Below are 25,887 nucleotides of genomic sequence, written 5' to 3' on the forward strand. Positions count from 1 at the left end.
TCGAATAGTATCCATATAAAAAAAGTAGAAAAATATCCGTGTTTCTCCAATAATTTTACTAGCATTCAATGCATAGCTAACTATTTTCATAAGCATTTTTTAACATGAACAGTGCATGCATAAATATATAATTTTTTATTTTTATTTTTTTTTATTTTTTTTATTTTTACTCTAGTTTTATCATTAAATCATAAACTGAGTAATGTGGCATATATATGATTATTCATACTATTCCATTATTCTTCAATAAATATATGCATGTTTTTTTCACTCAAGGATATAAAAGTATAATTTAAAAATAGGAAAATAATAATACATTTAAAAAAAAAATAGCTATATTTTTTTCTTTGAAAAATAAAACATCGCCTGAACAGTACATATAAATATACCGTTTTAGTAATATTAAATACAAGCTACTTATATGTATCAAACTTGTCTTTACAAAAATGAACATTTTCGAGCATAATATAAAAAATGTGGATAAGGGAAATGTAGTGGCTATAGTAGGCACACAATGGGGTGATGAAGGGAAAGGAAAAATAATTGATATGTTATCAAAGTATTCCAATATAACATGCCGATTTAATGGTGGGGGTAATGCAGGTCATACAATATGTGTTGGTAATAAAAAACATGCTTTACATTTGTTACCATGTGGAGTTTTATATGAAAATAATGTAAATGTATTAGGTAATTGTATGGTAATACATTTAAAAACATTGATGAAAGAAATAAATAACTTAGGCAACAACATACTTGATAGAATATATATATCTGAGAAGGCACATATATTATTTGATATACATCAAGAAATCGATGCCATGCAAGAAACTAGGAAATCAAAAGATGGCAATGCAATTGGTACAACAAAAAAAGGTATAGGTCCTTGTTATTCAACTAAAGCATCACGAATTGGTATAAGAATGGGATCATTAAGAAATTTTGAAAATTTTAAAAAGTTATATACAAAATTAATTGATAACTTAATGGAATTATATAATATTAAAGATTATAACAAAGAAGAAGAATTAAATGAGTTTTATACATATCATCAAATATTAAAAGATAAAATTATAAATATTATGTTATATATAAATAAAAGTATAGATGCAAAAAAATATATTTTAATAGAAGGTGCTAATGCAGCAATGCTAGACATCGACCTTGGTACTTATCCATTTGTAACTAGTAGTAGTACAACTATTGGTGGTGTTTTTTCAGGTTTAGGTATACACCACAAAAAGCTAAATTTAGTAGTAGGTGTTGTTAAAAGTTATTTAACAAGAGTTGGTTCAGGACCGTTTTTGACTGAACAATGTAACGAAATAGGGGACTATTTAACTAAAAAAGGTTTTGAATATGGCACTACAACTAATCGTCCTAGACGTTGTGGTTGGTTAGACTTGCCTATGCTTTATTATGTCAAATATATAAATTGTATTGACATTATTAATCTTACAAAATTAGACGTTTTATCTGGGTTGAAGGAAATATATATCTGCATTGACTACAAAAATAAAACAACCGGTTAGTTTGCACTCTCTTTTTTGTCACGTATTTTACGTTTTTGTCTTGCCACAGTTTATTTGCATCGACATACATATTTTTTTCATTTTTTTTCATTTTTTTTCGTTTTTTTTCATTTTTTTATAGGCGAACTACTCGAAAAGGGAAGTTACCCCTTAGAAGAGGAACAACTAAGAGAGTATGAGCCAGTATATGAGAAATTCGAAGGATGGGATGAAGACATAACTAATTGTCTTGAATTTGATCAATTACCTGAAAAAGCTAAAAAATATGTTTTGGCTATTGAAAGTTATATAAAGACACCAATTGTATGGATAGGAGTAGGACCAACTAGAGATCATACAATTACTAGAAAATTCGATTAAAGAAATAAAAAATATATTATGGCTTTATAGATAGTAATAATTTTATTATCATATTCCAAATTCACCGATTTTTATTTTCTTTTTTTTTCTCATCCCTCAAAAATATATGAACAGTCATAATTTTAGTCAAACAAAGAATTTATACACCTTGTCAAACATATTAATAATTTATTAAAATATGTTGGTTAGTTTGTGTTTGTAAATTATAAAAATCGTTATAATATTTTATCTGGCAATAATTTTTCACCTGATTTTCAATAATAGCAAATGGGTGAGCATGTATACTCTCATTTGTTTGCAATTTAGTATGAACTTTTGCGTTCATATTTTTTTAAAATAAATTATATAATTATTTCAAGAGCCGTTTACGAAAAAATAACACAAAACAATTAAAAAAATGGTGTGCAAACACAAATAAATATAGCAAAAAGTATGTAGCATAGTGTGCATAACACAGTGTACATAGCACTGTGTACATAGCATTATGAACAGTTAAGAAATAATGCGCATGCATATTTCCGGTATCTTGTTTGGGTTTCATTAAATAATTTTTTCTAGGACGTCATTTATTTCATCCTTCATAAAACCAACAAGATCATTTTTGAATTGCAAAAAGTCAAATGTTGTCGAATTTTTTAAAAATGAAAAATCAAATGGAATAATATATTCTTTCATTATATTGTCTGCATTATTTTTACATTCAAAAATATATTCACAAAATAGAGGAAATGAATTTATACCTTCATTGCTAAACAGTTTTTCAATTATTTTATTTGAATCGCATCGTTTTATTTCGTTATTATCTTTTAAATATAATTTTTTTTCTAATAAATTATAACAGTTATATTTTTTTAAATATCCATAACATACATAAGGTTTTACAAGGAATAATTTTTCCATATTCTCTTTATTATTTACTAATAGCACTCCTTTAAATTTCTCTTGTAAATTTAATTCCTACAAATGGGTATCCAAAAAAGCGAAAAAAATAAAAAACATAGAACATAAAAATACATGAACTAGTCATGCATATAATGTGTGGGACATGGTCTTTTTCTTTTTAAAAATGAAATAATATGTAGTAAGAAATTATTATTTATTTTTTTTAATATTTATATGGTATGTACCTGGAGGATTTCTTTTGATTTTGGATTAATACAATCGATATTATTTTTCATTGCAAAGACACAATGTATGTTATCATCAAATTTTTCATTCTCTAGTTGGTTTTTTAAATTTACATATTCATTTTCCTGTTTTTGTAACTTCTTTTCATATTCTTTTTTTTTGTATGCTGTACTGAACTTTCTTTTTTTGTGTGTCTGTTAAAGAGTAGGGTACAAAAAATATTTGAAAAATTAATCATTACTTATAATAGATATGTAGAACAATAGTTTTATAAACATGTAGGTAATTGTATATTATTTTGTAAAGCTGTTAATTTTTTTTATTCTTACCTTTTTGAGATTTTGACTATTTTCTGATTTTTTTATTAAAATTTTTTTCTCTCCCTTAAATTGTACTTTCTTAACTCTCTTAAATTTCACATGTTTTTTTTTTTTATTTCCAATTTTATTATTTATAGCTTTCTTATTTTGTTTCCCCTTATTCATTTTGTTAGTTCGTTTGTTTATGCTCTTTTGTTGTTTATGCTGTTTATATATATTCTTAATATTCTGTCCTGATATTATTATTTTTTTTTTTTAATTTTGTATAAATATATTTTTTATTTATTCAAAAGTTTTTAAATTCAAAATTTGGAATCGCTTCAAGCGGTTATAGCAACATCAAAAAAATGCGCTTAAAAAATATAAGCAATGAAAAAAAAATTCGCAAAAAATTAACAAAAAAAATAAAAATTTAATGATAAAAAATGCAAAATATTTAAAAAATTTAATTTATTTAAAAGTTATAAATAACTAAATTAAAAAAAAAAAAATAATTCTATATATTTGTATGGCTAAAATAGTGATGCTTTGTAAGTTTTCCATATTTTAAAAATTGGTTGAAGAAAAAATATTTGGCTATATCACACTTAGTATGTATATCATGACTTTACAGTAAATAGTTTTGTTCACTAGTTTTGTTCAGTAGTTTTATTTTGAAAAAATATCTTGAATATAAATGAATACCCCATTCTATGGCATATATTAATTATATAATATGCTGCCTCCTCGTATTATTATGTGCCAAAATTGTTATAAAACGGTTTACAATCATAAATTGTTATGACTACTTGTACAGGCACATATATATGTTATTGTTATTTTCGGCATGCTTCTCGCTTTCCTTCTACGTGGGGTGAAACTACTCTGTTCGCAAATCGATGGTTGCTATTATAACCTGTGCAGGAATGTCTTTCCATTTTTCAACAAAATGTAGTGACTAATATATGGAATTTCGCTACATGAATATATTTGATATACTATAATGAATTATTATAATTAACTTCTTTTCTTTATCATTTTATCAAGCCATATAGTTATACAAACTTAAGATTTCAAGTCGTGGCGATTTTTGTGTCTATAGATTTATTTATATGTTTCCCTTTGATTTCAATAAAATATCTTGCTTCTTTTGTTTTAATATGATTAGGATTAATAGTTTGTGTCTTAGCCTTTTGATTGAAACTGTTTATAAATTTGTAAATCATATATTGAGGTGGCTTTACAATTTGTTTGCAATTTATATTTTCATATTTATTTCCATCATAACTATTGCTACTACTAATGATGGAATTGGCTTTACTACTTTTAGCTAGCTGTTTTTTTTGCGCAATATTTTGTATGCTACTTTGGCTACTCTCCGACGATTTAGAATTCGTATTTGTTCTCTCCGTATTTGTTCGCTCCGTGTTTGTTCGCTCCGTGTTTGTTGAAACTTTATCACGGTGAATGCATATCCTTGGTATTTTATAAATTTTTTTATTTTTTTTTTCTTTTAATATAATTTTATTTTTTGAAGGTTTTGTATTGGTAGCTATATGGCACTGATTAGCCCGATAAGCGACACCCTTTTCTGGTTTCGATTTTAAACGTAATGGTGTGTCACTTTTAAAATAATCATTTGTATGAAATAAAGAAAGAATGTATTGCTCAAGAAGATTATTCTTACATTCTAAAGGGGAATTAACATATTTTTTATATACTTGTAACATTTTATAAATAGAAATATTTTCTAAAATTAATATTCTTTTTGTTTTCATAAATTTATATAAAGAATAATATATAATTTGTAATGTGTAAATCATTTTAAATCCTTTTATTTTTCCAACTAATTCAATTTTTCCGTTTATTTTAGTTTCCTTTTCAACATCATTTATATTTATATAATTATAAGCAATTTTTTTTTTTTTTTTAAAATAGCTATTTGCCCATATTTGAAAAATTAGATTTTCGATATAATCTCCTGGCTTGTAAGGTAAAAAAAATTCACAAAAATAGCTTATTTCGTCTGTTGTATATTTAAAATAATTTTTATATTTTATATTTTTCCAATAAAATTTTATATATGGTTTTCCATATAGACATAATAGATCATTATTATTTGTATTATATACATCATGTATTATTAAATGTAACATCAGCGTGTCTGGCCATTCTACATCCATTTTCGTTACTCTATTTGACAATTCACTTATTAAAACTAAAATTTTAAGAAAGTAAAAAGGAAAAACTAAAATATATTTATATGTATATTTTCAAAAAATGACCAAACTCAATACTGAAAAAATATGTAATTGCCTTACTTTTTGATATAAATATATTATTTATGAAAAAGCAGAAAAAAAATAAATATAATTTTAACTTTTCAAATAGTGTCTTTTAAGGTCACCCAAAAGGAAGTACATAAAAGAGATGTTTCAAACATATAGACACACATTTTTTTTTAAAATTAACAAATTGCATTTTCGAAAACATTTCGAAAGAATGATTAGCTGATGTTTGGTTGATAATATTTTTATATATTTCGAGAGAAAAATTATTTCTTTTTTTTTAATTGAAAAGGTGTTATATGTTGTATAGCAAATAAAATGATAATACGCATGGGGAGACAAAAAAATGAATTTTGTAAACGGCACAATTTAATCATGCTATGAGAATAAGCAAATTCGACATGGTATAAAATAAAAACATAATGCCACTATAAAAATTTGCAAAAAAAAAAAAAAAAAACATTTGCAGAGTGTTGTATAAATAGTGCATGTGTGTCTAATTAATGTGCATTTTATTTGATTTATAATTTCGCATATTTTTTCTAATTTTTCGAGCTATTTTTTTTGTTTTTTTTCCATTTTATTATTTTTTTGTGCTGACCCAGGTCTGAATTTGAATTTTTAAGAATATGATCAAAGTCGAATTTTCTATCTATGCCAAACTTTTGTGAAGACATTAAAATTATTTTATTTTTTTTTTTTTTATTATACATATTTATATATGAATGGATAGATTGAAGTACATGATAATAAGTAAGTGTTTCGATATTATTTGTAATTAGTACATGCTCTAGTAGATTCATTTCTGTTGAAAAATCTTTAAATTTTGAATAACTCAATTGTGTAATATCTGAAACAACATGAAATGGATTATATGTTTCTTTCCATTTTTCTTTTTTTAATTTATATTTATATCCTAAATTTAATATTCCATCGGAGTTTGGACAATCTATATACGATACTAACTTAGTTCCATCTTTTAATGGCTGTATTAAATATTTATGTAAATCGTTATCAATTATTTCCCCTTCTGTTTTAAAATCACAAGGTACTATTGTTTGATTATATCCATCTTTTTCAATACATGCATAATCATATTTTTTATAACTATGACCTGAATAAAAAAAAAAAAATATATCACCAGGATTATTATCTTTAACTAACCATTCTAATGCTAATAATATATTTCTTTTTGTTGGTCTATAATTTGGATTTGTTTGATTATCTACGAGTTTTAATATATTCATCGAAGAATCATAAAAATTATATTTTTTTATTAACAAATCCTTTGTTATTGTTGCATCATTGATACATCCATTTAATTCATTTGATGTACCACAATAATTTATTCCAATTAATAAAGCTTTTTTTTTATTTCCACAAGAAAAGTATAATATTTTTTCTGAGTTTGGAGATGGTATATAATTTCGTGAGTACTGGAAATGCTGCTGATACTGAAAGATTTTATCATCATTAGGATTTGAAAAAGGTACATTATTTTTTGTGCTATACATACTATTATGATCAAAATTCGAATAAGTGCTACTATTATTATAGTGGGTATCATTTGGTGTGTCATAAATATTTTTTATATTATCATTGTATGTAGACTTATTAAAATGATTAGGAAATAAAATATCGTTTGTTTTATTTATATAATTAGAACTATTTTGGTCCGCACCTTTATATATATAGTGACTTGTATATTCTGGTGTCGAGATGGGGTCATAACTGTTTTGCATTCCTTCGCCACTTTTATATACATAATTATTTTCCTTTGGCTTTTTAAATATTTCATTATAAATCTGACTATTTTTATAGTCTCCTAAATTTGTAATTCCATTAAATTTATTTATATTAATTAATTGTTTTATGATTGATGCCTCATCTTCATTTTCCCAGATGGCATTTCTTATTTGTTGGTCTTGATATGTGGGTAATGATTCTTTAATATTAAAAAATAATATGTCTTTTTGATTTCTAACTATATTAATTGATAATTCTAAGGTACATTTTTTTAAAACCTCAATTAAAGCTATATTTTCTTTTATTATTTGCCCTGTTTTTATATTATTTAATGTGAAAATTGTATAGGCACATTGTTTATTTAATAAGTTACTCTCCCATACTTCTACATAAATAATTTGATCATTTTGATAATTTATATTTGTAATTGGTATTAAAAAGGTTTCATTAAATATATAATGCCCCCCATCTTTTGTTTGGCTTTTATATTTTTTATCATCCCAGTATATTTTTACATAATGTGAGTTTCTTTCTGAATTGTTTACAAATTTCAATTCATGTACTTTAACATAAATTTGGGCCATTTCAAAAGACATAATAAAATGATATATATTACATAAAAATGCAAGGTCTATATGTGTGTAGGAAAATACTATTCCTCTATGAATTGTCAAAAAAAAATGAATTTACAAATTTCGATTTATGTAAAAATGGTTAGGAAAGTATGAAGATATATATAATGCTCACACATATACCCTATTTTTTAATTTACAAAAAAAAAGTACATAAAGCTGTTTTACAAATACTTATTTTTCATAATATATTAATAACACGTTTTGGTGTCATTCATTTGGTTTATTGTATAAATTTGTTTATAATTATTTAATAAAAAATGTATAAAAAATAAAGTGCAGTGATAAGCAAACAAAAGGCAAACTAATAAAACAAGAGTGGCATTGAGATTGTTAACTGCATTTTGTGTATTATAATAAACCCAAAACAAAAGTAACAAAAAGAAAGAAAATAAAATATTTTCAAAAAAAATATACACGTATATATGCATGCAACTAAAAATAAGTCATAGAAATTTCTCAACAAATATTTCCATATGTACATACAGACTGAATTACCACAGTCTATATACAAAATAAAATTTTTTGTTTTCAAAAAAAGGGGTTAATGCTATATTAATATGAACAATTCATATTTTATTATTCCATTTATTTGGCTTGTTGTTATATGATGGGATTTTCCCATATTAAGTTTTTCAATTATTTAACTATTTCACTATATGTATTGTCATTTTACAAAGGCATATATTATTCTCAAAATATTTACTTATGAAGAATAGGACATATGTGTGTTATTCATAAAAAATAGATAAGCTAACCTAAACATAGCCAATTTTAATTTGAATGAGACTTAATTAAATGCCTGACTTTTATTTTTTTTTTTCTGAACGTTCAGAATGTGTGCATATTTGGAATATTTTTTAGGCAACTACAAATAAAACAAACAAATAAACCAATGAATAATAAAAGAACTCAAGAATATACCTACTTATTTCCACACCTATCTGTTAATTTTAATAGGATATACATATAAATAAATATTATACTAATATGAAAATATTCATACAAATCTTTAAGAATTTTATATTATAATAAAAACATATAATTTATTATTTCATTTTTTAATAATTTTTTTTTTGTTTGAATATATTTTTGACATAGTATATGATAAAAATGAGTACTTGATTTATTTCAATTTTTTATATTTTTTTTTCGCCTTTTTTAATTTAGCGTTTATTGGAACGCATTTAAATTTATATAAAATTGTGTTTTTGTTTATCCAAATAATTTTACTACTTTATTATGATATTAATGCAAAAAAAAAAATGGATAATAATATTAAGGAACTAATTAAAAGGGAAAAAGAGCGAAGGAAATTATTAAGAGACCAAAAGAAAAAAAGTGAACAAAATAGTGAGAAAGACCAAAATGATTTTTCTTTAAAAATTAAAAATAACAATGAAGAGAATGAAGAATACGAAAAAAATAACAACACCATACAGGAATACAAGGATACTAATATTGTAAGTGTAATAAAAAATAAAGATAATGTTACAGTCAAAAAGGGTGGCTCAAATTCAAATATAAAAAGAGTACATTTTGAAGAGCCGGCAACACCATTAAATAGGATTAATAAAGATAATAATTTACAAAATGCATTTATGGATTATTTTGATGAAGATGATGAAGAAAATGATATACCAGATAAAAGTTCCCCTTCTACTACAAACAATTTAAAGGTTAATAGCCAAAATAATAATAAAGACATTCCAAAGAATTTCTTTGATATTCCAGTTTCCACAAATTCTGGAAATAATTCCATTGCTCAAATATCGAGAAATGCCAAAGTTCAAGGAAAAGAAAAAAGTTTAAATAATGAATTATCAAGCGATGATGAAACATATAATGATACATACAGGAGCACAACTAGCGAGCAAAGGATATATGAAAATGATAGATATGGTGTAGGAGATTTGTTACCATCCACTGAAAAAGAAGAAAATGTGGAGGTGATAGAAACATATGAAATAATTGATCAGCCTGTTGATAAAATAGACATTGAATGGGGAGAAGATTTTCGAAAAAAAATTCAAAAAAAGAGAAAAGGAATAAGCATTTACGAAGATTATGAAAATGAACATGATGAAGAAAATGAATTAAATGAAGAGAACCATCAGAATAAACAAATTGAAAGTGAAGAAAAAAATGACGAGAATGGAACTGGTTTAATGAACTTGTTTAATAACGAAATATATGATAGTAAACACTTCAAAATGTTAGACACTGCATATTACGAAGAGTTGGAATACTTACATAAATTGTTGGTAGAAAAAAAAAAAAATATATTAGGTGATTTACATGAAGAAGAGCATGACCAAAATGAAGACAAGGATAACGCAATATTAGATGAGTTAGACGAATTCCATAAAAAAAAAAATAAAAAACATAATAATAATAACGATACATATGAAAATTTTAATATTGATGAAATTTACGAATTACTGAATATAAAAAAAAATAGCCAATATGGTTTTGGAACCATTGGGACAAATATACAAAACAATAATAATGACAAAGAGTTACATAATAATACGAATAAAAAAAATAATATTCCTAAAGGATTTTTTGATGATAGGGAAAAAGATATTCTTGTTAGAGAAAATGTTTCTTTATCCAAAATAAATCAAAAGATAGAAGAAATTAAAAAACGAAAAAAATTATTTTTGAAGGAATACAAAAATACAGAAAATTTATTTGAAGAAAAAAAAAACACCTACATTGATTATCTATATGGTGATAAATTTGATAATAAAGAAAATATTCTTAATGAAATTAAAACACAAACAAATAATTTATATAATAAAAAAAATGAATTTAAAACAAAAGATGAAAAAAAAAAAAAAAAACAAAAGCAAACAAATAATAAAGATGATGAGCTTTATGATTTCGAGAATGATCTTTTCGATTGGAGAACAAAAAATATATTCTCATCACGAAATAGCCAAAAAAATTAAATGCTAATACAGATTTAACAATATATTAATTATTTGATTTGTTTCAAACATTTTTTATAACTTTTAAAAAGAAACAAGTGTGTTAAAGATGAAAAGCATTAGACAAATGCTAGCTATATCCAAGACAACATTATTTATTATATAGCCATTTATAAAATAATATGAAAATGTTAATATGGGCTCAATTAATAAGATAGATTTGGAGGAGGAAGACTGATTAGTTTGCTTATTCAGTCATTTATGTATTTTATATATTTTGTATTTTTTTTTTGTGTAAACCATGGTATGCAATAATTAGAAATATTCATTGCTTTTTCTATGGTTTAAAAGGTAGCATATTGCTACTTTTCTTTTAACTTATCTGTTCGATTTTTTATTTTCTCCTTGCATGTTCAGGTTGTAAACCTGTTTTATCTTTTATTTTCTGACATATTCAGAAAAAAAAATATAGTTGCTCATGCATTTTATATGTGTGCAAAGTAATTTTTTTTAATGAAAAATTATAGAAAAGAAGAAATATTTGACATACGAATTTTGTTCTCATTCCGTATGCATATATATATAGTTTATTTGTATGCATTTTTGTATTTTGTCTTTTTTTTTCCTGTTTATTATTACAATTTTAATTAATAAAACTTTTAATTTTACAACCCTTGAAAGCAATTTTTTTATTTTATATGCTATTACTTTAAAAGAGAAAAAAAAATAAAAGCTACACAGCTAAAAATTTAAGAATACAAATATTATGCATATGCATAATATGATGGAAATAGCTAGTTAACCAATATTTATCTAATTTATATTATTATAATTTTTTTATGTCTATCTAAAATAACAATAGTAAAATAATTTATAAATGAAATGCATAATTTCTTTATGTCTCGTGTGTATATCATAAGAGCTTAAGAAATGATTATGGGTATGGGATTATTTTTCTCAATATGGTATATATAATACACATACGTACACATTTATTTTTATATTTTTCTTTCATTTGAATTGTGTAAAAAAATTAATATATATAAAATGTAATAAAAAAACAAGCATCAAGAAAAGGTAATTTCATTATCATATATGAATGAATAATGATCTTCGAAATGGGTAAGTGCAAAGTAGCTAAAGAAAAAAATAAGGGGGATTAAGCACAAAAAAATATAAATTATTACATATATCACATAATATTATAATAATATATATATGCATCAATTAGGGAAGTATAGCGTAAACGCTTTATTAGGAAAGGACATATAAAAATACGATATATAATTTTGTCAAAATAAAATTAATTGTTTATACATTTATTTATTTTTCCTTCGTCTTTAAAATACACTGGAAAAACCTTTAATAAATAAAAATAATATTTCACACCTTTTCATATTCCAATAATCTTAGTATGTATTATATATAGCAGGTGTGACATACACAATAAATGCTTTATCATTTCTCTTTTTTTTTTTTAATATTAAAATTTTTTTTTTAATTTTAACAGTTATTTACCGTATCATAAGTATCTTAAATTTTTTTGTTTTTTATTATTTTTTATCCATTCTAGTAAATTAGTTACACCCATTTTTATTATACATGCTCTATGAAAAAAAAAAAAAAATAAATGTGAAAGATAATGTATTGCTGTGAATTCAAGTTAAACATTTACAATACACATTTGTTAATATAATTATTAAATTTAGTTATGTATTTATGAGAAAGGAGCAAATGAAATTTACGTGTTCATAAGTTTATTAAATTTTTTTATTATTACGTGTATGCAGTCTGCAATCTTGTTAAGCTTGTTCCGTTAGCTTCTTAATTCGAGTCCACTACTCTCACTAACATTATTAACAGAAATTGTGATAAGAATAGAAGATAATCCCTGTTAAGAGGTATATACACATTTCACACGAGTATCAAAAGTAAAAATTTACATATATATAAATTGAATAATATAGTGTTATACATTGTGTTTTAAAAAATGTCGAGCATGTTCAATGAAAACGAGTTATCTGGGATTGACGCTCATAGTGTTTTTGGGAATAACAATAACAATGAAACAGAAGGTTATGAAAATAAAAGAAAAGATTATAATGACAATTCAAATATGAGTATTAATCAAAGGGCAGAAGACGAAGAAGATGAAGAAGATGATGAGGAAGATGAGGAACCATCGCATGTACAAGATGAAAATATGGCTAAAGTTTTTGAAAAATTTTTAAAAACATTTTCTGAAAAAAAAAATAATAAATTAGATCCAGAAAGTGATGAAGATAGTGATAGTGTATGGAGAGATAATTTAAATTTTGATTTTCCAAGTGAATTAGAAATAGGAAGTAATGCTCATTATGTTCAAGTATTATATACAATATTACAAAATTCATTTTCAAGGAATAAAGTATTAGTAGTTGATATGAAGCATGTATTAATGTGGGAACCAACGGATAGGAATCGATTTGATATCGGTAGTCAATTATATATGTACATAAAAAGACATTTTTTAAGAATCTTAGATATTTTTGAACAGAAGGTTCAATTATTAGCTGAAAGTATTAATCCTGTTAAAACTAAAGAAGTTGGTAAAATTTGTTTACGATTTTATAATAAAAAAAATCCCATCCATTCATTAAGAAGTTTGAGATGTGAAATGTTAGGAGAAATGATAAGTGTGAGAGGTCAAGTTACAAGAACATCTGACGTTAGACCTGAATTAACATTAGCATCTTTTAAATGTAATGAATGTGGAAATATTATTAATGGTGTTAAACAACAATTTCGATATACACAACCAAGTAAATGTCCATCAGCTAGTTGTAGTAATATGCATGATTGGTCATTAGTTTTAGAACAGTCTTATTTTGTCGATTGGCAAAAGATTAGATTACAAGAAATAGCACAAGAGAGTCCACCAGGATCTATGCCTAGAAACATGGATGTTATTTTACGAAATGATATTGTCGATAGTGTACATGCAGGTGATAGGATAATAGTAACTGGTTGTTTAATTGTTGTTCCTGATATTCCAACATTAATGAAACCTGGTGATATACCTAGAAGTGTAGCTAGACAAATGCTAAAAAAAAATGAAAACTCTTTAGTATCACAAGGATTAACAGGTATTAAAGGTGTTGGTGTACAAGATTTAAATCATAAGCTTTGTATATATGCATGTCAAATAGAAAAATTAAATAATTCAAAAAAAGACAATTCATTTGATGAACAAACTCAAGTTGATATTAACTGTGAAGAAATATTAAATTGTGATGATTTGAAATGGTTAAGAGAAATAGCTATGCATCCTAATACTATTGATATATTAGCTGAGTGCATTGCACCGAAAATATGGGGTAATATTGAAATTAAAAAAGGTGCACTACTTATGATGACAGGGGGTGTACAAAAAATTACATCAAATTGTAAATTAAGAGGTGATATAAATATGTGTATAGTTGGTGATCCAGGTACTGCTAAAAGTGAGATATTAAAATATGTCGAAAGTTTTGCACCGAGAGCAATATTTACTTCAGGAAAAGGGTCGACTGCAGCAGGTTTAACAGCAGCAGTGCACCGAGATCCAGATCAAGGAGATACAGTATTAGAAGCAGGTGCATTAATGTATGCAGATCAAGGAATATGTTGTATTGATGAGTTTGATAAGATGGACGAAAAAGATCGAGTAGCAATTCATGAAGCAATGGAACAACAAACAATATCAATTACAAAAGCTGGTATTCAAGCAACATTAAATGCTAGAGCATCTGTTTTAGCTGCTTGTAATCCAAAATACGGACGATATGATTCACTTAAAACATTCGCCCAAAATGTGAATATACCTGCCCCATTATTATCGAGATTCGATTTATTTTATACTATGTTAGATACTATAGATATAGATAAAGATACAAACATAGCAAACCATTTAGTATCTATGCATTGTGGTGATGAAGCAGAAAGACATTTAAAAGCTAATGCTGGTAAATTAGATAATGTAAAATTAGAAATTTATCTTGAGTTAAGTAAAAGAGTTAAACCATTACTTACTGATGAAGCAAAATATAAACTAATACATTATTATGTATCGTTCAGAAATATTGAATATTCACCAGGTGCTCAAAGATCAATGAGAATGACAGTTCGTCAATTAGAATCACTTATACGTTTAAGTGAAGCTGTTGCAAAATTAAAATTTTCTCATTTTGTAGATGTAAAACATGTTGAAATAGCTTGCTCGATTTTTAAAGCATCTATGAAAAAAATATCAAATGAAAAAGAAATTAATTTAGATGAAGAACCCGAAAAACCAAGTAGTGGCGCAACATATATGGGTAATGAAAATAGTACTATGAACAATGGAGAAAATCAAACAGATAATACAGAAATTAAAAAAACAACAGTTATTAAAGCAAGTGAATATCAATATATATCTGCAATTATTTTTGAAATTATTAAAGAATACGAATTTAATAATAATAATGAGTGTATGACACAAGATCAATTGATAGAATCTTATTTAAAAGACTATGCAAAAGCAGAATCTACAGAACACTTAGACGAATGGATATACAAATTAAAAAAAATTATTAACAGATTAATTAATCAAGATATGAAACTATTAAGTGAAACAAATGAAAATGATCCCGAAAATATTATACTTAGAATCCATCCTAATTATGCAGGTCCATCAGCAGAAGGGGTTGTTTCAAATAAAAATACTTATGGATATAACACCTTCAAAAATTATCAGACTGATCAAAATGTTCCAGACGATGATGTTGATTTCCAGGAAGATATAATGGACTTTTAATTTGTTCGTCATGTTGCTTAATGTGCTTATTTTTTACAGATATTTCTTTACATTTTCTACGAGTGTTTTTTTCTTTTTTCATCTGTGTGCGTTCTTACCCTTCGTTACGAATTTGTAAAAATTTTTACACGAATTTCAACTTGCTGGCTTATTAAAATTTTTTCTTTTTAAGTTATAAGTATAACTGGGTTGGAATAATCAATTATCATCCCATCTAGATCTCTTTAATTTTTTTTTTCAAAAATTTTAATTTATTTTTTTTCCTAAATTCGGCAATGTTATTAATAAACTGTGATTTGGCATATCCAGAATGAATTGCCTTTTTAACGTTTTTTAACTCATCATGTTTTAATAAGCAAGCTTGTTGATTATGGGGTAGTATTGAAACCATATCTATATTTGATTTCTCATTTATAATTTTTTTTATGTATGATTTTTTATTTAAATCAGTATTTAATATAGCCCAATCAAAGTATGGAATATTAATAACAATATATCCAAGGTCACTTAATAATTTATGTTTTAATTTTGAGAAAGAAGTATACGATTTTGTATTTTTATAAAAATGATGTTCTCCATTAACTTCAATAATAATTTTCCCACTATGTTCATCCAATTTTTTATTTGATGATATAAATTGATTATAATTATTTTGTTTGTCTTGGTAGTATATTTCATTTTTATAAATATTTTGAAATGTTTGATCTTGCTCAACAAAATCGACATTATATGGGCCTATCGAAACTTCTTCCAATGGAGTTAAATTAAATGTAAGTAAAATATTTTTAACTTCTTTTTGTAAATCGGATTTGATATTATATTCGATTTCCTTTTCTTTATTTTTAATATAATTCATGTATTCATAACATTCACTGTCTAGTTTGTTATACACATTTGGAACGTGATGGGTTCGTAAAGAGAGCTCTATAATTTTCAACTGATTCAAATATATATTATCTACTAGGATGTCATATTTTATTAAATTCTTTATTATCATATTATATATAGTTATATTTTCAAACGAAAAATAGCAAAAACTTAATAACAATTTTATTAAAAATTTATAAGGAATGGTATGTATTAATTCGGGGCTATTTAGTTGGGTCGTTATATCGAATAATAGCTTGTCTTCATAAATATCTAAATGAAACAAACTGTAAAAAATTTTAATTTTATCTAAAATGGGAAGAGAATTGTACAAGCCTTCACTTTTTATTCCGCCAAAATTGTCTACACTACTGTTGGCATCCACAATTGTCTCTCCATCGCTTGGACCTGATGCACTATCACTGCTTATTAGCATGTCTGCATCCTTGTTATGGAAAGAAATGTCTAGAGAGTTTCCGTTTGAGTGCGTGTCATCCATTTTGTTATGAACAGGACAGGGATTCCAATAATTTAAAACTTGCTGAATTAGGATAGCATTTCTGTATTTATGTGAAGCATATGTTTCTAGTAGGATTATAAGATTTTGTGAATTATATTTTTTTTGTTTTATATTTTCCAAAAATGTTGAATCAAATATATGAATAACTTTTGAAGGAAACAAATTATTTTTTGAAAGTAAAAAGAAAAGAAGTAACAAATTTTTATATTGTTTTAAAAACTCATTAAAATTGTTCAGTATATATTTATAAAACATATGATAATCTAATTGTAAAAATAAAAAACAATTCATAATATAAAATAATTTATTTAAAGAAACAGGATCTTGATTTATATTTATTAATTTATTATGGTTAAAAAAATGTATTTTTAGTGTATTTGAAATTTCATTTGATAATGGTATATGGGAATAATTTAAATTTTTCAAACTTTTACTGATTGATAAGAGGGTATCTAAAATGATTGTCTTTGATTCGTTAGTGCTGGAATCGATGGGGGCATCCCATTTCTCGCCACGATCGCAGCTTAAACGAGTGTCATTGCTACTGCTGTTGCTACTGCTAACGATTTGGCCGATCTGGTGAGACAGCCTTTTACGTAAATTAAACGAAAAGGTATTATCTTTATAAGGCAGAAATAAAAAATCGAAGTTATATGTTAGCTTATCACATATAGTTTTAATTAATAACCAATTGAAGTTTTGAAAATGAATAGAATTGTTATGCTTGTTCAAAGTGTATGCTTCACTAAATATTCTTAAAAAAGAAACAAGATCATATATTTCATATTCTTCATTTTTTATAAAATAATCACATTTATTTGTAAACGATTTTAATATATCATTATCAATTAATTTTAAATTTGTTAATATATCTAATGTATAAATCAGCATCTTACTAGTATATAAATAATGTAATTTTAGTTTTATTTTAGATATAATATTTGTATATACTTTTAAATCAAATCCATTTTCAAACTTGTCTTTATAATTTATAAAATTTTTATGAAACACAACTAATACTAATAACAAATTTTCTACATTTAGCTTATGATCATTTTTATTCATCAAAATATAATTTATAATTTTATTTAAAACATCAAAATTTATTTTATTGTCCTTCAGATTATATTTATTTAAATCGTCTACACAAAACTCTTTTTCTTCAAACTCATTTTTCTTTTTTAAACTGTTAAAATTTAGAGATATATTATTTATGTTTATTTCTTTTTTATTGCCATTTTTGTTACAAGTGCTACGATAAAACATGTAATAGAATTTTCCACCTTTATTAAGATAAACCCGACTGATAAACTTCCCACACAAAATGTGTGACTTGGATGGCAAACTCATAGTTCAATCATATGTTCATCATTTTGTTTGCATTCTCTATATTTAATAAAAAATGAAAACAATAAGTGGAAAATTAGTTATCCAAATCTTACTGCTTTAATATGTCAAAAAGGATGTAGAATAAAAATTATAAAATATGTTTATACCATAATATATATCCTTATATATTGTTAAATAAAAACAAAAAATTTACAAAATAAATATTTTTTTAATTTTATATGCAAAATTTTGTTTCTTATTTCGTCTTGTGTTCCCTAATTTTTTTTGAAATATGCGCATATAATATGGCATATCGTCTTTTCATTTTTCCATTTTTTTTTCCACGTTTTTTTCCATTTTTTTTTTCGTTTTTTTTGATTTTATTTTTTATTTTCGCATTTTTTGAACTAGGTCAGCATAATAATTTTACATAAAAATTTGATAATTCCTCATATCCAATGATTGTAAAATTTTTCTATGAAAAGAAATAATTCCAAAAAAACGGATGAAATAAATTATTTTTTAAAGCTTAACAATTTTTCATCATTTTTAGGAATTTTTTTAATTTGTTAAAAAAATATATTATAAAATAATTAAAATAAATCCAACCCAAAAAGTAAAGTTCTAATACAAACATAAAAGTGAAAGTTCTAATACAAGCAAAATAAAGAGAGTCAAACAAGGTAATCCCAGTTTTATTATTCAAAACAAAAGGAAAATAGCTGAGGATGAGATTATTTGTAAATTTTGAAACCTCACGTGAAAACATGTAATTAGCAAGGCTATGTACATATTTTTTAAATTTATTTTTTACATTATTGTAAAACTTAAAGATATATAAGTACAAGGCGAGGAGTTCGATAGCTCCACCCCCAATATATGTAATACATATATTGTAAGCCACATAAATATTTTAAATATTGTTTTCGTTATTTCATATAAAGTGTGGCAATAGAAAATGTATAAAATAGAGTATAAAGAAGACAAAGGGAAATGTGTTATAGCTACTAGCCAAATTAGATCTGGATATTGTATTACTGATTCACACCCAGAAATTGCAATCCCATTATGTGTTAAATTTATGACACCAAGAGTAGTGGATCCTGCAACTAAAAAGAATAATTATAAAATAATAAATATATGCTTTTATTGCTTTGAAAAGGTTAACAAATGTACATACTGCCCTAATTGTAAATATGTAGCATATTGCAGTGATATTTGTTTAGAAAGGGCGTGGAAATTTCATAGAGAAGAATGTGATATATATAAATCAAATATCTTTGATAAATATTGCCCAACAATAACTATGAGGTTAGTTATAAATTGTTATTTAAGTCATTTAAATTTTTATGATTATAGTGGAACAATCAATGATTTAACGAAAGAAAAATATGAAAACTTAAAATATCCAGCATATATTGTTGCTGTTGCACTTATGAGTAAAAAAAAAAAAATTTTTTCAAATTTTGAAGATAATAAAAGTATACTTAAAAATGTTATTGAAAAATTTATAAAGGTATCAAAAAATACATTACAAATAATAGATAATGAATTAGAACCATGCGGTTTAGGTATTTATAAAAAGCCCATCCCATATTTTAATCATTCATGTTTAAGTAATTGTATAACTATATTTAAAAATCAAAGACTATATATAAGAACACTAATGGATATATATCCAGGAGAAGAATTAACAATAAGTTATTTAGACGTCGCATTTGATCGTAATGCTAGACTAGCTATATGTGCAGATCAGTATTTTTTTACATGCACATGTAAATTATGTAAAGTAAATATTGCTTCCGAGTGTCATAACATATTTAACAATGATTTTATATGTACACAATCAGAAAATTGTAAAAAATTTATTAATTATATGGAAATTGTATTAATGTCAGAACTTGAAAGAAAGATTAGTTATCTTAATAAATCACATTTTAAAACTTTCCCAATTTTAAAAAAATCAACAGAAAAAAATGAAACCGTATGGAAATGTATGTTATGTAAAAATGAAACTAACGATAGTGTAATAAAAGCTTTAATTGAAAAAGAAAAAGAAACAATTAAAGAAGTTGAATATTTAGATACATTATTTGCTGAAAAATATTCTTATGATAATAAAAATGTATTACAATCTTTAACTAAAATAAAATCAAAAATAGATGATCTTACAGATTTTTATCATCATTCAAAATATTCTTTACAAAAAATGAGAGCGAAAATATTATATGTATCTATACAATTACAAGACTTCAAATTAGCATATAGTATAGCTACCCAATATTTAAAATCAATTGAAGTATCTTATGGAAAATATTCACCGATTTATGGATATTATATTTTTTTAACAGGAAAACTAGCTTTATTTCTTGATCTCAAATCAGCAGGACTAAGTTTAATACATAAAGCCAAAAAAAATATTATCAAGACATATGGTCCAGAGTCCCCTATATACAAGGATCTTGAAAAGTTTCTTTATACAAATAAATACTAGCACAATTGCAATCAATTTAGAATTGATGACTACCTAGCATTGAGTAGTTGGTGTGGAAGGGAATATGTTGCATAATTCGAGAATATTTGTGTGCATACAAAGTTGTTAATATATATCCGCCTTCTTATAAATAATTAAATAAACCCATGGGGTTGCACACTCCTTATTTTATTTGTATATATATGTGTGTGTGCATTTAATTTGGATGATACACAAATGAAAAAAATTTCATGCCACTCTCTTTATTGTAGCATTTTTCATATTTTTTAAGTATTGTTTGCAAATTAGCTATTTATTTTCGATATTTTTTTAATGTATATATACAATTTTTAATCATATTTCTATTGTGTACATTTATATGGTAAATTATGTTATTAATTTTTATGTTTTTGCATTTAATTTTTTTTTTTTTTGATATTCTATTTTGTTTCTTTTATACAATGCTCATACAACATTGTATAGTTGCATTTTACAAAAAAAATTAAAACTAGCCAAATAATTAAGCATATATACAATTGTAAAGCTAACTCATTCGCAATAGTTGCTTATACCAGAACCCTTTCGTCTTATTTATAATAGATGAATTATAAAATTAAGAAATACATATACACATGTATATTTAGTTACTTTATTTATGTATGTGATGAAAATAATAATTCCTAATGCTAGGCATACGAACGAAAATGACCATTTAGCATTTTTCAGAATGTTTAAAAAAAAGTGTATTTTCACATGTATGTTCATAAAATAATGATATTTTATATGACTTGTACATAAAATATGACACAGTAGTACTTAATTATTTATGCTATTTTTTAGTATCATTTTTTATTATAGAGATAACCTTATGATCCACATTTATTTTGGTATAACATAATTTTAATAATTTATTCTAATAATTTTTAAGTTAATAAAATATTTTATTATTATTCTACTAATATTTCTAATGCAGTAATTTCACCTTTTTAAATTGGCATAATAAAAGCAATTTTATTAATTAAATTTATTGGAGCTAAAAATAGCCACCTGTGGGAGTCGAACCCACGATCTTTTGATTACGAATCAAACGCATTACCAACTGTGCTAAGATGGCTTTAATATGAAACTTCGAACTAGCCTTTCAAAATGTTTTACTATTTTTTATAAATTTTTTTTAATTTTCACAAATTGTTATGCTTCAGTTGTGTATGAAATATATATATTACATGTTTGTATATGAAATAAAATGTATTTTAATGATAGTACCATAATTATTTTACTATTAGGAATGCTTAAAAATAGCGAGAAAGTTCATTACCTATTTTTTTTCAAATTATAAATGAATAAAACTTTAGCTATATAAATATATTGTAAAAAAAAAATTAAATGACCAAATAAAATAGGATATAGAATATTTTTATATAATATTATGTTATATATAGTTACTATAAATTTTTGTTTTTTTTTGGAATTTTATTAAAAATACCAATTTCGCTGCCTTTATAAGATTTGTGAACTTATAGGAAAAAAAAATATGTAATAAAAATGTAGTGAGCAAATGCGTACATAACATATATATATATATATGCATAGGAAAAACAACAGAAATATTTTTATTTATATATGGGCATATTAATTTTGTTTAGAAATAAATAAATAATATTTTATTGCCGGATTATTCTCTTTAGAAATATAAAAATTTATTTCCCATGTTGTTTTTATTTTTGTAAATATATAAGATTATATAATATATAGCATAAAATAATCCTACAAAAATAATGTACATTTTTGTAAGTGCCAAAATATGTTATTAAAAAGCATATCATAATAATAAATTTTTTACTATTTTTGTATTGTAAAAATTTCATATTATTATATGCTTATTTTAATTAACAAGTATATATATATTTGAAAATATAACATACATAAGAATAAGAATAAAAAATCCATATTTCATTTTTTTTACTGTACAATTAAGAAATAAAAAAAAACATACTTTTAATCAAAATAATTGATACAAAGACAAAAAAGTTTATTAACAATACATACATATAAATAAATAAAAGTATTCACTGATAAGTAAGTGGCATATACTTATTTGTAGAGGAACTCAAAGGTATAAAAACCGAGTACGATATATTTTGTAAAGAATATATAGTGCTACTGTTATAAATTAACGAGAAAAACTTTTAAAGTATAAAAATATTTTTCAACCAGTTTAATGAGCGGAAGAATATTTTCTAAAAAGATTTTAGTAAGTGTAAAACAGTTTCGATCAAAATTAAATGAAGGAAGCGAAACATTTTATAAGTTAGGAAGCAAATATATAAGTACACAAACTATTATGCCGCATATCGATTTGATAAACATTAAAGAAAATATGAATGATAACCAATATAATAACAAGGGTGGAATAAACAAAAGCGATGAAAATATAAAAACAAATAATGTAGGAGATGCTCTAAACAATTTAAATGAATATAAACTGATTAATGAAAATACAGAAGGTAGTGATGGAAGCAGTACAAATGTAAGTAGCAATATTCGAAGTGAAAATGACGATTGTGATAGTAAAGAAGAAAATGCAAATTCAAATAAAATAAATAACATTGATACGATGAAAGAAAAAAGAGAAGAAGTAAATGAAAACGATTTAAATGAAATTATTGATGAGGATGGCGAAGTAAAAAAAAATATCAGTGTTGAACTTTTGAAGATATGTACTTCTTTGAAAAATATAGGAAATAAATATTTTAAAGAAGATAATTATATAATCTCTTTAAAATATTATACAGCAGCTATTGATTTTATAAAAAGTTTTTATGAAACTAATGCAGACGAATCCTATTTAAAATTGTTAAACCAAATGAATTTAGATACGTTATCAGATTATGTACAAATTGATGAAGAAGATATTGATTTATTAAAAAAATATTATAATGAAAGCACAATAAATAAAAGTTCTGAATATATAAGTATGCACGAAACTGATTTACATATATATTATACAAATCGATCTTTTTGTAATATGAAGTTAGAGAATTATGGTTTATCAATTCAAGACATTGATGAAGCTATAAAAATAAATCCATATTATGCTAAGGCATATTATAGAAAGGGATGTTCCTATTTATTATTGTCCGATTTAAAAAATGCATCCGATTGTTTTCAAATGGTTTTAAAATTAACAAAAGATAAAAATTCAGAATTAAAATTGAAACAATGTAAAAAATTATTATTTGAACAGCAATTTCAAAAAGCTATAGAATTAGAACACAAAATACCATATTATGAAACGATTCAATTAGATAATATGAAAATAGAAAATAATAATGCACCAATATATGATCGAAATAATTTAAATATAGATTTTTTAAAAAAAGTTGTAGATTATATAAGTGTACCTAATCAAAAATTAAATAAAAAATGTGTATGTGCAATAATATTAGATGTAATTAAATTATTAAAAGAATCACCTACATTAGTTTATCTAAATTTGAAAGAAGATGAAACTATAACAATTTGTGGTGATATACATGGTCAATTTTATGATCTAATAAATATAATGAATATTAATGGATATCCTTCTACAAACTATTCATACCTATTTAACGGCGATTTTGTTGATAGAGGTAGTTTTTCTGTAGAGGTCATTCTATTTTTATATCTAGCTAAACTCACATTTCCTAATAATGTACATCTAACTAGAGGAAATCATGAAACAGATAATATGAACAAGATATATGGCTTTTTAGGTGAACTATTAGAAAAATATGATGAAAAATTACATTCTTTATTTTCAGATTCCTTTAAATTTTTACCTTTAGCTTATGTATTAAATAATAAAGTATTTATTTGTCATGGTGGTATACCAAGTAAAACAGATGTAACATTAAAAGATATTGAACAGATAGATAGAAATACTGAACCTTTAGATGAAGGAATCATGACCGATCTATTATGGTCTGATCCAAATGAAGAAAAAGGATTTAAACCTTCAAAAAGAGGTATCGGATTTTCATTTGGTCCAGATATTACTGAAAACTTTTTAAAAAATAATAATTTATCTCTTATTATTCGATCTCATGAAGTAAGAGATGAAGGATACTCACTAGAACAGAATGGGCAACTATATACCGTTTTTAGTGCACCAAATTATTGTGACGTTATGAAAAATAAAGGTGGATTTTTAAAATTTAAAGGAAATGCAACGACACCTGAATGTGTAAAATTTACAGAAGTTAAACATCCAAATGTTCCATCTCTTAAATATGCTCATAATTTATATCAAAATATTTAACTAACCATTTTAAGGTGAATAAAATAAAAAAACTCAAAAGCTGGAATAAAATTTACGTAAAAAAATGTGAAATTTGAATACAGCTATGAGTCAAATTATTTTTCTTTTTTGTATTTATGTACCAAAATTAAAAAAATATTTGCAAACATAATTTTTAATGTAACCATATAAATATATATTCATTTTTTATGCTCATGTATTTACAACGATGTAAAGCAGTTATTCATTTCACGCAGTGTGCATGTGAAATTTTTTAAATTAAACATTACACAATTAAAAATTAAAACAAATGAAATTTATAACTTATTTATACCTGCCTATAAGCTTCCGCTTTTTTTGCATACATATATGTATACAATATTTCTATATAATAACTGGCTTGTTCATTTGCACCGTTCCCTACTCAATGGGCATGAAAAAAGCGGCTGTTCCCAATAGGGTAGTATATTGTAGAAATATTTTATTTTTTAGATTTTGTAAATTTGTTAAGGTTTAAAAAGGTAAAACAGTAAGGGTGAAAAAAGTATCGAATATAATAAATTTGAAAAAAATAAAATTTAAATTAAATTTTCATACATTTTAAAAACAATTTTTTTTCAAAAATGTGCATGCACAGGGTGGCAAAAATTGTTAAAGCAATGGCTTGTGATATAAATAATACAAAAAA

General features: G+C 24.1%; 9 protein-coding genes and 1 non-coding gene across 10 annotated transcripts; 5 read left to right on the forward strand and 5 right to left on the reverse strand.

Annotated features, from left to right (window-relative positions):
* Window positions 1–446: 446 nt before the first annotated feature.
* PCHAS_1130600 (adenylosuccinate synthetase, putative) lies at window positions 447–1,892 on the forward strand (the record flags this gene model as incomplete). The annotated part of the gene is made up of 2 exons (XM_016798654.1): window positions 447–1,527; window positions 1,654–1,892. 2 exons carry the CDS (start codon window positions 447–449, stop codon window positions 1,890–1,892), a joined length of 1,320 nt encoding a protein of 439 aa, XP_016654034.1.
* Window positions 1,893–2,432: 540 nt separating this feature from the next.
* PCHAS_1130700 (60S ribosomal protein L7-2, putative) lies at window positions 2,433–3,505 on the reverse strand (the record flags this gene model as incomplete). Its single annotated transcript, XM_016798656.1, has 3 exons — window positions 2,433–2,849; window positions 3,020–3,214; window positions 3,350–3,505. The coding sequence occupies 3 exons, from the start codon at window positions 3,503–3,505 to the stop codon at window positions 2,433–2,435; spliced, it is 768 nt and encodes a 255-aa protein (XP_016654035.1).
* Window positions 3,506–4,392: 887 nt separating this feature from the next.
* On the reverse strand, window positions 4,393–5,502 carry PCHAS_1130800 (conserved Plasmodium protein, unknown function; the record flags this gene model as incomplete). Its single annotated transcript, XM_738077.2, has 1 exon — window positions 4,393–5,502. The coding sequence occupies one exon, from the start codon at window positions 5,500–5,502 to the stop codon at window positions 4,393–4,395; it is 1,110 nt and encodes a 369-aa protein (XP_743170.2).
* Window positions 5,503–6,149: 647 nt separating this feature from the next.
* PCHAS_1130900 (metacaspase-1, putative) lies at window positions 6,150–7,949 on the reverse strand (the record flags this gene model as incomplete). Its single annotated transcript, XM_738076.2, has 1 exon — window positions 6,150–7,949. The coding sequence occupies one exon, from the start codon at window positions 7,947–7,949 to the stop codon at window positions 6,150–6,152; it is 1,800 nt and encodes a 599-aa protein (XP_743169.2).
* A 1,301-nt stretch (window positions 7,950–9,250) lies between these two features.
* Window positions 9,251–10,939, forward strand: PCHAS_1131000 (conserved Plasmodium protein, unknown function; the record flags this gene model as incomplete). Its single annotated transcript, XM_728386.2, has 1 exon — window positions 9,251–10,939. The coding sequence occupies one exon, from the start codon at window positions 9,251–9,253 to the stop codon at window positions 10,937–10,939; it is 1,689 nt and encodes a 562-aa protein (XP_733479.2).
* Window positions 10,940–12,908: 1,969 nt separating this feature from the next.
* On the forward strand, window positions 12,909–15,731 carry PCHAS_1131100 (DNA replication licensing factor MCM6, putative; the record flags this gene model as incomplete). Its single annotated transcript, XM_736430.2, has 1 exon — window positions 12,909–15,731. The coding sequence occupies one exon, from the start codon at window positions 12,909–12,911 to the stop codon at window positions 15,729–15,731; it is 2,823 nt and encodes a 940-aa protein (XP_741523.2).
* A 214-nt stretch (window positions 15,732–15,945) lies between these two features.
* On the reverse strand, window positions 15,946–18,468 carry PCHAS_1131200 (RAP protein, putative; the record flags this gene model as incomplete). The annotated part of the gene is made up of 1 exon (XM_737984.2): window positions 15,946–18,468. One exon carries the CDS (start codon window positions 18,466–18,468, stop codon window positions 15,946–15,948), a length of 2,523 nt encoding a protein of 840 aa, XP_743077.2.
* A 937-nt stretch (window positions 18,469–19,405) lies between these two features.
* On the forward strand, window positions 19,406–20,941 carry PCHAS_1131300 (histone-lysine N-methyltransferase, putative; the record flags this gene model as incomplete). Its single annotated transcript, XM_738368.2, has 1 exon — window positions 19,406–20,941. One exon carries the CDS (start codon window positions 19,406–19,408, stop codon window positions 20,939–20,941), a length of 1,536 nt encoding a protein of 511 aa, XP_743461.2.
* Window positions 20,942–21,961: 1,020 nt separating this feature from the next.
* Window positions 21,962–22,034, reverse strand: PCHAS_1131320. The gene has a single exon. It is a non-coding gene; the product is annotated as a tRNA-Thr (tRNA).
* Window positions 22,035–23,141: 1,107 nt separating this feature from the next.
* On the forward strand, window positions 23,142–25,220 carry PCHAS_1131400 (serine/threonine protein phosphatase 5, putative; the record flags this gene model as incomplete). Its single annotated transcript, XM_737419.2, has 1 exon — window positions 23,142–25,220. One exon carries the CDS (start codon window positions 23,142–23,144, stop codon window positions 25,218–25,220), a length of 2,079 nt encoding a protein of 692 aa, XP_742512.2.
* Window positions 25,221–25,887: the final 667 nt, after the last annotated feature.

Source organism: Plasmodium chabaudi (assembly GCF_900002335.3).
Source record: "Plasmodium chabaudi chabaudi strain AS genome assembly, chromosome: 11".
Taxonomy (NCBI): domain Eukaryota; phylum Apicomplexa; class Aconoidasida; order Haemosporida; family Plasmodiidae; genus Plasmodium; species Plasmodium chabaudi.